At 36.5% G+C, this 11,670-nt stretch overlaps 1 protein-coding gene across 1 annotated transcript in view; it reads right to left on the reverse strand.

The window, feature by feature from the left end:
• The window catches only part of LOC102241535 (histone deacetylase 8), a 262,791-nt gene that overhangs the window by 206,920 nt on the left and 44,201 nt on the right, over positions 1-11,670 (reverse strand). The window contains exons 5-6 of the mRNA XM_005885473.2: positions 8,579-8,751; positions 5,452-5,546 (exon numbers count right to left, since the gene is read on the reverse strand). Of these exons, the coding sequence (XP_005885535.2) occupies positions 5,452-5,546; positions 8,579-8,751 (268 nt within the window). The remainder of the gene's footprint in view (positions 1-5,451; positions 5,547-8,578; positions 8,752-11,670) is intronic.

The raw sequence follows: 11,670 nt of genomic DNA on the forward strand, positions 1-11,670 counted from the left end.
GCACAAAACGCTCCTGCATTGAGCGTCTGCCCCCTGGTGGTCAGTGTGAGTCATAGCTACCAGTTGGTCACCTGGTTGTCCGGTCATAACAGTTGCTTAGGCTTTTATATATATATATAGATATGTCATTAATTTACCTTCTAGTATCTTATGAACAAGACATTTTCATAGTTCCAAAATAGTTTGCTATTTAAGTGGTGGCATCATTTTCAGACCATTCATTAATAGTTCAAGGGAAACAGAATATTTTAAATGTGAACATGATGAGCTTATCAAAACCCCAAAATTGTTAGAGCTTTTCAAATTAGAAATGAAAAGTCACTGAAGCATATTATGCATAAGTTATTACATTGCATGGGCTGGAGAAATGCACAAATAGCTTAGCGACCAATAAAGATTTCGACAGTTGACATTGTTCAATGACTACTGGAAGGAAAGTTAGTAAAATAACTCACAGTACTGTCTCTTTTCAATTTAATTTTTTTATTGCTTAAAGTATTACAAAGAGTATTACATATGTCTCCTTTTTTTTCCCCCTAGACATTCCCCCGGCCTCCCCTACCCCCCAGTGTCTTGTGTCCATTGGTTATGCTTATATGCATGCATACAAGTCCTTCGTTTGATCTCTTACCTGCCCCGCCCCAGTACTGTCTCTTTTCAATGGGAAAGTAACTTGCTTATTTAAACTTTTAGCTCTAAACATGAAGACTTAGTTGTTATTTCATTTGCAGAATTATACTTTCACTTTACAAACAAACAAGGCTACGAATGGCTGGACTTGTTGTTTTACTTGTAGTCTTGTAGTATCAGCATTAAGTAATCTTTGAAGAAGACCTTTTTCATGTGAATGGTTGGCAACACACACAAGTAGTACTAAAATATTGAAAATGCTGAATAACTTGTTTGAATCTCATGATTTATCCTGGAGCAAGTTGGTTTATATTTACATGGAGGTGCAAAAGCAATGGTGGGTAAAACTGCTGGCACCATGGTACAAGTTAAGGCAGTAATACCAAAGTACACCAGCAGTTATTTTATTCTTTACTGTTATGTACTCACAGTAAAAAACTCCAATTTTATTTAAGAATGTCCTTGGGGAAGCACTGAAAATTATTAACTCTTGATCCTGGATTTAATATTGTATGACAAAATAGGAGGTATGCAGAAGTTGCTTCTGTTATAAACTGTACTACTGTGGTTGTCTTGAGGAATAGCACACCTGTGATTAAGCTATGGCTTAAGTAGCCACTTTTACTGGAACACCATTTTTGCTTAAAAGAACAACTGATGGAAAAACTATTATTAAATACTTGGGTCCTTGGCAGATTATTTTCTCAAAAATGAAGTAACCTGATCACTTTAGAATAAAGATTGACATTATTTGTTGCCAAGATAATATTCATGTACTTTAGTGAAATTTAAAATTTTGAAAAACATTCTGTCACTATAAGCTTGACAGCTTCCCAGAACTTAAGCTTTGTCCCAATGAGATCAGTGGTGATACCAGTTAATGTGATTTTCTTTCAGTATTGCATCAAATGTTTCAACATTTGTAATATTTGCATAACGTAGTGGACCAATATTTTCCAAAAAAATCAATATATATGTTGGGTCATATAATGATTCAAAGTACAAGATGAGTGAATTTTAATGTAAAAGAATATAAAAAATTCGTTAATATGGTTTAAAATTCCACCAGCATTAACTGGTATCACCACTGATCTCACTGGAACAAAGCTTAAGTTATGGGAAGCTGTCAAGCGTACAGTGGTGGAGTGACTAAGAAACTACCAAATGTAGAATTTTTGTGTAGTATCAATGTAGAATATCCATAATTATCGGGAAAGGTTATTAAAATACTCCAACCTTTTCCAACTACATATCCATGTGAGGGTGAATTTTTTTTCATATACTTTAACAAAAACAACATCAAAACACGCTGAATGTAGAAACAGGTATGAGAACTCAACTGTCATCTATGAGCCAGATATTACAGATGTGCACAAATGTATAGCACTGTTATTTTTCTCATGAAATTAATTTTTGTCTTAGAAAATAGAGGGTTTTTTGTTGTTTTTTACTACAACATATTATTTGTGCTAATGTGTACTGGATTTATTATTCTTATTTTAAATAAGTTAATAAACATTTTAAAATTAAAAATGCAAGATAGTAACAATATATCATGAAATTTATAACATATGCAAAAGTCAAATATCTGACTACAATAGCACAAAGGAAGAAAAGTGGGAAAATGGAAGAACATTATCATTAAGGGTGCTGTATTATACATGAAGTACTAGTAGTGTAATGATATTTTAAGGTAGACTATGATAAGTTAAAAATGCACACTGTAAGCCCCAGAGCAACCACAAAAAAGAGAAAAGTTATAGCTAATAAGCAAATAAATAAGATAAATGAAATCCTTAAAATATTTATTTAATTCAAAAGGGCAGAAAAATAGAAAGGAACACAGATCAAATGGTACAAATAGAAAACAAATAGGAAATGGATTTAAACCTAAACATATAAATAATTTACTTAAAGGTGAATTTTCTAGGTACTCCAACAAAAAGGCTAAGATTTCAAAATGGATAAAAAAATCAGGAACCAACCATATGCTGTCTGTAAGAAAAACAATTTAAATATGAAGCTACAAATAGGTTAAAAGTAAAAGGACAGAAAAATATATACTCCACAAATAATAATCATAAGAAAACAGGTGTGAAAATATTAAAATCAAACAAAGAAGACTTCATTACAAGGAATATTACCAGAGATAAAGAGGTATATTTCATATTAATAAAGGGTACATTTATCAAGAACATCTGACAACCCTAAATATGTACATCTATGAGAGAGAAACATCAACATCGATTGGATACCTCTTGCATACCCCTCACCAGGGATCCAGCCTGTAACCCGGGCATGCAACCTAACAAAACCAGCGACTTCTTGGTTCATGGGTCGATACTCAACCACTGACCCACACTGGCCAGGCTATCTTGTCAGTCTTTGTATCTCTGCATTTAGGTCTGAATAGGGCCAGGCAAGTAGTAGGGGCCCAAGGAATATTTGTTAAATGAATGATGAAACATTTAATAAACAAATGTGAAGAAAGAGGTGAAATGGTTTTGGTATATTTAGGTAAGGGATTATTAAAGGCATAGGACTTGAAGCTGGACCTAGGAAGATAGCAGAGAGGTGGGGGAAAGGCATTTAGAAGAGGAGGAAGATTATTATCCAAGGAGACAGAACAAAAGCCCAAGACTGAGAGTGAAGACAGTGAGGGAGTCAGCCAGACTGTGGTTGCCTGCTACACTGTCTTGACCTTGTCAGTGACTATATTTCTCAATAATATTTTCAGCTCTTGGAGGGCAGGGTATTTTGTACACTCCTCTGTATCCTGTTTATATTTGAAGCACATCTCCATAGCCATTGTTCCTACTGTCTTGTGGTTCTTATTCTGCTCTGCAATGTAATTATTTTTGTTATCTACATATTCCTCTAGCACTTATACTGCCCACCTTCCCTGATGCTTCAGGTAGGGGTTTTGGAGTCTGCATTTTTCAACAATGGGTACTCAGTAAATATTTTTTTTATCTACCATTTGTTTATCTGTTTATAGAGGGCCACAAGCATATTTGTGTGCAACTGTGTATTGTGGCACAAAACTTATTTATGCCTTCACACTGTAGAGTCTATGTTTGGCAATTTTCATGAAAATATTATCTTATTAAACTTGGAAGGCTATCATTTCAATTGTTTTCTTTGTTCCTTCTTGGATGACTCACATCTCTAATACCAGAAGGATATTATAGAAGGGATTCAAAAAAGATTTGGGCAAATTTATGAATCACAAAGTCATAAATGTCTGATTATAAGAAGTTGTTAGAAGCATACAAAGGGGAAGGAGAAAATTTAGACGTCAAATGTGCCTATTATGTTCCAAGAACTGTGTTAGGCACTTGGCATACATTAGATCTCATTTAATCTGGCAGAATATGTCAGTATAAAGACAGGGCATGTCTATCTATAAGGCCAAACTTACACCTATTGAGGCACATTGCTTTTCCAGGTACCAGAGGCAGTACTCATCTTTATTAAAATGTTATCAACCTTTTAAGACAGATGACTCTATGGATTTACATTGTTTCCTAGGAACAGAACACATTCTTAATTCAGGCTTCTATATGCTTAAAACTATTTTTTGACAAAACTTGATCAGTTTTTAAAGTCTCAGTGCTTTAAGTTATAATGCAATATGAGATATTCCCACAGCAATAACAATGATTACATTTGTTTGCTTACCTTTATATTTCATAAAGCTTCCAAGTACTGAATAAAGGTAAGTTAAGTCAAGGAAAGAAACTTCTATTAACCCTGACACCAGCAAATTTTCTGAAATTATAGCTTGCCTTCTATTTGTATTCTAGACATACTGAGTTTTTTTTTCTGAGATACATATTATACCTCATCTCTGGTTAGAAGAAAATTGTAAGAAAATTAGTTTGTTTCTAATTTAAAAAAAAATAATACCAACTTTCAAAAACATAATGCTCCCAAGTGCACAGCTTCTGTTTCTGGGAGGAATCAAAACATTATAATCAACATACCATCTTTACACCTTGGGAATTGGCTTGAGAAAGTGGATTTATTATTATAAAGTTATTATTATAAAGTCACACAGTCTAAGGCCTGCAGCTACACATCCTGATCTGTGATAACATGCTTCCTGCCAGGTATGGATGTAGGTGGGAAGAGAAGGGATACACCTTTGGGTAAAGGATTGTCAGCACACTCACAGGTTCCAGATAGCTTTCTATTAACCTGTTTTGGGAAAACTAGAGCAGGCATTTTGCTATGGAAAATGTAAAGCTCAACTCATGATTAAAGAAAATGGTGAGGGTTTAAATGACATGGTTCACATTTTGAATGGTCCTACCCCAACCTCTGTGTGCCACTAATCACTGGAAAAGCACCAACCCTGTCTTTGTGGTGATCTGTATTTCTTAAATTTTATATTAGCCAAAGAAAATTGAGAAATTAGGACTACCACCAAAGAACATAGGTGTGACATACTGCCTATGGGACTTTTTAAAGATAGATGAGATCCAAGCTTAGAAAACTGCCACTTCTTTTTTGAGGTTGGGGATGAAAATATACCCATATTCCAAAGAGTTCTTTGTGTGAACAGGTGACCCCTTCCCACAGTCTCTGTAATTAATTGAGAAATTAAAGTTGGTTGGCCTTTGAGGTCTCTTGTAAAAAAGGCAGAAGGTCTTGGATATTTTGGAACAAGAGTCCACTATTCTGCCAAGACAGTATGTTATTGTTATTAGAGTGTCTCTCAACAAAACAGTATTGAGTAGTGAGGACGTGATTTTGATTAGGTGGAATGACTCAGCTCTTCCCCTTAAAGAAGAGAGGACTTGTCAGAGCCTTACTTACCTCATGATCTGGGATCTCAGAGGATAGTGTTTTCCCTAGGATGACCCCGGTCAAGTATGTCCAGCATCGAGCCGTGTTGGCAAGGTTATAGCCTCCTGTCTCCATCAAGAATTGTGAAGTTAGGAAAGAATAGTCACAAAACAGCAGGAGAGGGAAGAGGGTAAGGAAGGAGAGAAAAATGTTTTAATAAAAGGGCTAAAAAGACAATTTCAACTTGCAGAATTTCACCCAAACATACCCTTATATTTTTAAACCACCTGGTAGTCAGACTTCAGTAGACCAGTCAGACCATGCACAGTGTGGAACTGGGAAGTTCAAGGCCTACGAAGATTAAAAAGGTTCTAGTTTCAGAACAAATATGCACCTGGGGACTCTAAGCTCCTCAATTCCATCAAGAGTAATCTGCAAGAATGAGATATCTGGAACCTAGATCTCTTGAGATGACCTACCCAACATGAAGGTTTCTGTGATGAATTTTGCAACAATTCTATAAAATGACTGCTGGATGTGGTTTGCATGTTAAATCTATTGGCAGATGTAGCTCTAGATACATCCTGGGAAGAGAAAAGGAAAATGCTAACAGAAACAAACTTCCTTATTTTATTATCAGCATTCCTTTTTTCCACAAAATGCAGGCCTAGTAGCAGAGATCAAAGAGAATAAGCTGAGAAAGGGACTGTTGATTGACACTCTGACCCATCTTGTCAGGTCCTGTCAATCACCCAGAAGCCATATCTACAGGCTAACAATCAGAGTATTTTTGTTCTGAATAGATGTGTTCTGCCATGCAAGCATTAGAATACTGGCCTTTAGCTAAATTCCAAAAGTGTAAGGATAAAAAAGAATGATTTCCTAACCTCAATGTAGCCTGAGGGAAATTGAATTTAGTATATTTTAGGTAGGGTAACCATAAAATTTATCATCCAAAATGATACAATTTTAAGGGTAAAGGGGGACACTATTAACAATTACACTGGGGCCCAGTGGTTGAGCATCGACCTATGAATCAGAAGGTCACAGGTTCAATTCCTGGTCAGGGCACATTCCCAAGTTGCGGACTCGTTCCCCAGTGTGGAACTTACAGGAGGCAGCTGATCAATGATTCTCTCTCATCATTGATGTTTCTATCTCTCTCTCCCTCTCCCTTCCTCTCTGAAATCAATAAAAATATATTAAAAAATAATTACACTGGGATAACATGTATAAATTGAGACATATGGTCATCCATTTCTTAAGTCTTTTTACTCCTTGAAAGGTCAGGGATACTGGGGCTTTTAGAATGTGTCTTTTGGCCTCAATAAGGTCCACTGAAGCTTGAGGCTATGGCCACCTCCCCTAACTGTTTATGCATTATTGGTGGTTGAAAATTTAAGTTAAATAGTATAGGTATTACTTTAAACACTCCTTATGTGAAAAATCTAAATTCCTAAGGTTGACTTATTGGGAATGATTATTTGATTTCAAAAAAGAATCACTATAGGTTTTAAGTAATAGTTCTCTCTAGTGTACATGCAATATGATTTCTAAAAATTCCGCTTATGCACAGGCATTTCAGGAATACACATTTTTCAAAAGCCAAAACTTTGGACTGAGGAAGCTAAGAGGCCTTAAAAATGCTAAGTATAGGTTGAAGCCTCAAACAAAAGTTGAATTTGCACAGATATGTGTTGTGGAAAGGTCTTTTGTTTTCTTTTCCTGTAACTATACTTCTATCATAATAATCATTCTTTGTGCTGGTAAAGAAAGTTATATGCCACACAGCAGTTATCAATGTTATTTTTCCCCTGAGTTGAAGTTAATACATTTCTTTCTGGCTCTTTATAAGAGGTTGTCTCTGTAAGCACCTTTAATTTTGATCCCTCTAGAGTTCGAGGCTGCCAAAGGACCAGGCTTGTGTATTTGTATTGAATGCTCATTCATAAGGCTTTCCCATGGTTTCTTCTAACTTTGTTTTTTACAACAGGCTGACAGAACACAAACTATAAGCTGTTCCATAATACATACATTTTAAGCTCAATCTAACTTGACCATGTTATTTTAACACATTGATGCATTCACGCAATAAAATAAAGACTCTGCCAGATAGATAGAAGATTCTAAGCAAGGCATCTTCAAAGGTAGTTGAGGTTGTGATAGGTGCCTTTCGCAAATGTGTAAATGTTTCTATTGAACAAACTCAGCTTCTGTTGGTTAAGTAATACAAAACATCAGTACACAGAGGGCAAGAATGTCCAACAGACTCTTTAGATCTCTCAATTTTACTTTGTTGTACAAATCCATGTTTTTTTTTAGGATGTTGTGGGGCAAAAGTCATTCCTGATTTCAGCTTAGGTTTAATGAATTCATGTGTTCACTACATATATATGAGTAGGGTTAGAATTTTAGTGGTATGTTTCTATAAGATTATTATTAGAACTGGGAATCAAAACTACACTGAAAGAAGATGGATCAAAATCCACTGTTAGCATTCTCTATCCTATATAATAAAAGCCTAACATGCTAAGTGTCCGGCCATCCGGTCGGCCGTTCAACCAATGAAAGCATAATATGCTAATGATATGCTAAGGCCATTCAACCGCTCACTATGACATGCACTGACCACCAGGGGTCAGATGCTCCAACCTGTAGGTTAGCTTGCTGCTGGGGTCTGGCTGATCAGGACTGAGCAAGACGGGCCAGACATGCCCTGAGGCCCTCCTGTGGTCCTTCCCCGGCTGGCCAACCTCCCGCATCTCTCCCTGGCCTCCATTCTGCACCGATGGGGTCCCTCAGCCTTGCCTGCGCCCTCTCGCAATTCGGGCTGAGGGACCCCTACCCCCCAAGTGCATGATTTTCATGCACCGGGCCTCTAGTTCTTAATAAGATCTGGTGTCACTATTAAGCTAAATGTTTTGAACATTTTGTATCGGAGTGCTAAGGAGTCAATGCATACACCAAACTGAGTAGAAGCGTATCAATACTTCCTTATGCTGAACTATGAAGGTAGCAGAATTCAATGAATCAGGCTTCTGGACCACAGGCAGGTTGATATTATCTAATCTAAGAAAGTCAAGTTTTCCTCAGTGTCAATAAATAAAATATGGAGGAAGGTCAACAAATTCTCCTGGTGACCTTCCTTTGTACTCACCTCCTCCCAAAATGAGTGTTGCCAATTGCCACTGTAGGATGTACTTAAGACACCTGCCAATTCCCACTGGAGTCATGTTAAAGGAGCACATGGGATCCCCAGCTATTGTATCAGCTCCCAGCTGTAAGACCACCGCTTTGGGATTAAAGGCCATATATACCTCCTTTAGTACACTGTAGAAAAGAAAAAGAATATAAAATGTCAGAAAATGATAGGTTAGTTTGCTCTAGAGGTGGTGATGATGGTGGAGCCAGTAGGAGGTATAGTTGAGTCAGGAAATATTGAAGGAAAAAAATACAACTTGTCAAACTCATCACACTTTCCATCTAAAAAGGATGAATCAGAAAAATTCTATCCAACTCCACCCTCACTAAGTACCGAATTTGTCCTGAGTTTTAGAACTCAGACTTCCTTGAAACTTTCAAATTAATTTAACTTCAACAGTCATAGTACACAGTGTACACAATTACTTCATTTTACAATCTGGGAAAATAAGACATATATATTGACTGGTTATTAAGGATTATTTCTCATAATTAAGATTGTCAACATACTTTGAGTTTATCACCTAGTTATCACTGGGGGCTGGTGAAAGAATTACATGCTTTGAAAGTATAAACATTATCAGCTTACTTTTTATTATGCTAAAGAACTTCTGGGTTATGAAATTCAGCCCTCCCCAATTCCTTTGTAAACCAGAGTATTACAGGGAAGGGAACTGCAACAACTGATCCAAAACTATAAATCTGAAAGCAGCCTAAAGAACAAATTGTAGTGGGTAGAAATTAGCATAATTTTCGGTAGAATCATTCAATGTTATCAAATCAACTTAACAACTTTTTTCAAGTTAGAAAAGGAAGTTGTCAATGTTACAGATGACCTTAGTCAGGTTTCCAGTATTCTCATTAATTGAACACTGACGATGTCCAGAATACATTCCTAGGAGTTATAAGGTCCCTGCTCTCAAGGGGCTTACAATCTAGTTCCCAGACAAAACATATACCAGCACTCAAGGGCCTGAGTAACTCACAGAGACATATAAACATGTGCAAATCAACATACTTTAGAGTTGAGAAAAAGCAGAGTAAAAAAGTGATTAAAAATGCTGGGGTTAATACCCCTTCATAGTCAACATGTCAAATTATACCAGTACAGCAAAAGCAGAAAAATCCCAGATCCTTCTGAAACTGCAAAAAGAATTCAGGGATATAAAATGCTGATCTCTCAAACTCATATGTAACAAGGGGATTGAAACTATTGAGAAGTGCTCAGCTGCAGAGTCTCATTCTTTGACTCAAAGGACTGTTTTGTTTTGATTTCTCATCTATGCAGACAAATATTGAGTGATTGTGGAGATTCTAAGAATATTATGAAACTTATGACATATGATACTCAATATAGGAATACTCAGGCCTACCCTCTCTTTCATGTGCTTATCTTTTGGGTGCAGAGGGATGATAAGCCACCTGAATAGTGAGCCAACATTTATTGAGCATCTACATGTACACAGCACCTTATTAGCTGCTGCTGTGAGACAGAGTGGAAGGAATGATTTCTTTACTAAAAAAGGTTTACAGGTAATGTAGAGGAATGGGAGGCAAGAAAGACTAAGGTTTTCTCATTCATTCTTTCCCTCAGTTTGGACATTAACTGAGCACCCTCTGTGTGTCCAGCATAAATCTGTACCAGATGTTGCAGGAACAAAGATGAATGTGGCACAGTTCTTATCTTCATGTGGCTCAGAACAGAGGGAAGAGTCAGACTATGTCAATAAATAATTAAAATACAATGATGAATGAAGTAGCAGAAGTGGCATAGAGGAGAGAGTAATCGACTTACAGATGATGTTAGAAAAGGCTCTACTGGGGTACCTCTTGACTTAGGTCTCAAAAGATCAGAAAAACTATGATGAGCCACATATAAAAATGGCTAAAATGAAAAATAGTAATAACATCAACTGCTGGTGAGGATGTAGGAAAAACAATATCACACATACATTGTGGGTGAGAAAGTAAAATGATATAGCCACTCTGGAAAATATTTTGGCAATTTCCATCAAACTAAAAATAGACTTACCATAAGATTTAGCAATTGATTCTTGCACATTTATTCAAGAGAAATTAAGACTTATTTTCATATAGGAACTTGCACATAAATGAACATAGCAGCTTTATTTGTAACAATCCAAACTTGAAACAACTCAGATAAAATACAACAAGTGATTAGTTAAACTGTGGTACATCCATATCATTGGAAGATTGCTCATCAATAAAAAGAAAGAAACTACAGATACATGGAAAAGAACTTGGATGGGTCTCAAGGGAATTATGCTGGGTGAACAAGATCAATCCCCAAATACATATTGCACCATTCCACTTACATACCATTAGCGGTTGCCAGAGGTTAAGGATAGGTGTAGTTGCATGAAAGAATCTTGTGGTGATGGTACAGTTCTGTATTTTGATTGTGAAAGGAGTTGTGGCTATGCAAAGCCACATAGAGCTACACACACACACACACACACACACACACACACACACACACGCACACGCACACACACACGCACACACACACCAGTACAAGTATAATTGGTGAAAAGTGAATAAGCTCTATGCATTGTACCAACGTCAACTTCTTGATTGTACTATAATTGTGCAAAATGTCAACATTGAAGGAGGGTTGAGGAAGGGTGCACAGGACTTCCCTGTACATTTCTTTGCAACCTCCTGTGAATCTATGATTATTTAGAAATAAAAGTAAATAAAAGATTAGACTGTCTTGACTCCATTGTATGCTCTTGCCTCCTTTGTCAAATATTAATTGAGCACAGTGGTTTGGGTCAATTTCTAGGTTCTCTATTCTATTCCATTGGTCTATATGTCTACTCTTGTGTCACACCAGGCCGTTTTGAGAACAGTGGCTTTGTAATACAGCTTGATACCTGGTATTGAGATCCCTCCTACTTTGTTCTTTTCTCAGGATAGCTGTGGCTATTCAGGGCCTTTTTTTATTCCAGATGAATTTTTGGAGTGTTTGTTCTAAGTCTGTGAAATATGCCGTTGGTATTTTAATGGGGAGTGCATTGAATCTAT

This window comes from Myotis brandtii, unplaced genomic scaffold (assembly GCF_000412655.1).
Source record: "Myotis brandtii unplaced genomic scaffold, ASM41265v1 scaffold903, whole genome shotgun sequence".
Lineage (NCBI taxonomy): Eukaryota > Metazoa > Chordata > Mammalia > Chiroptera > Vespertilionidae > Myotis > Myotis brandtii.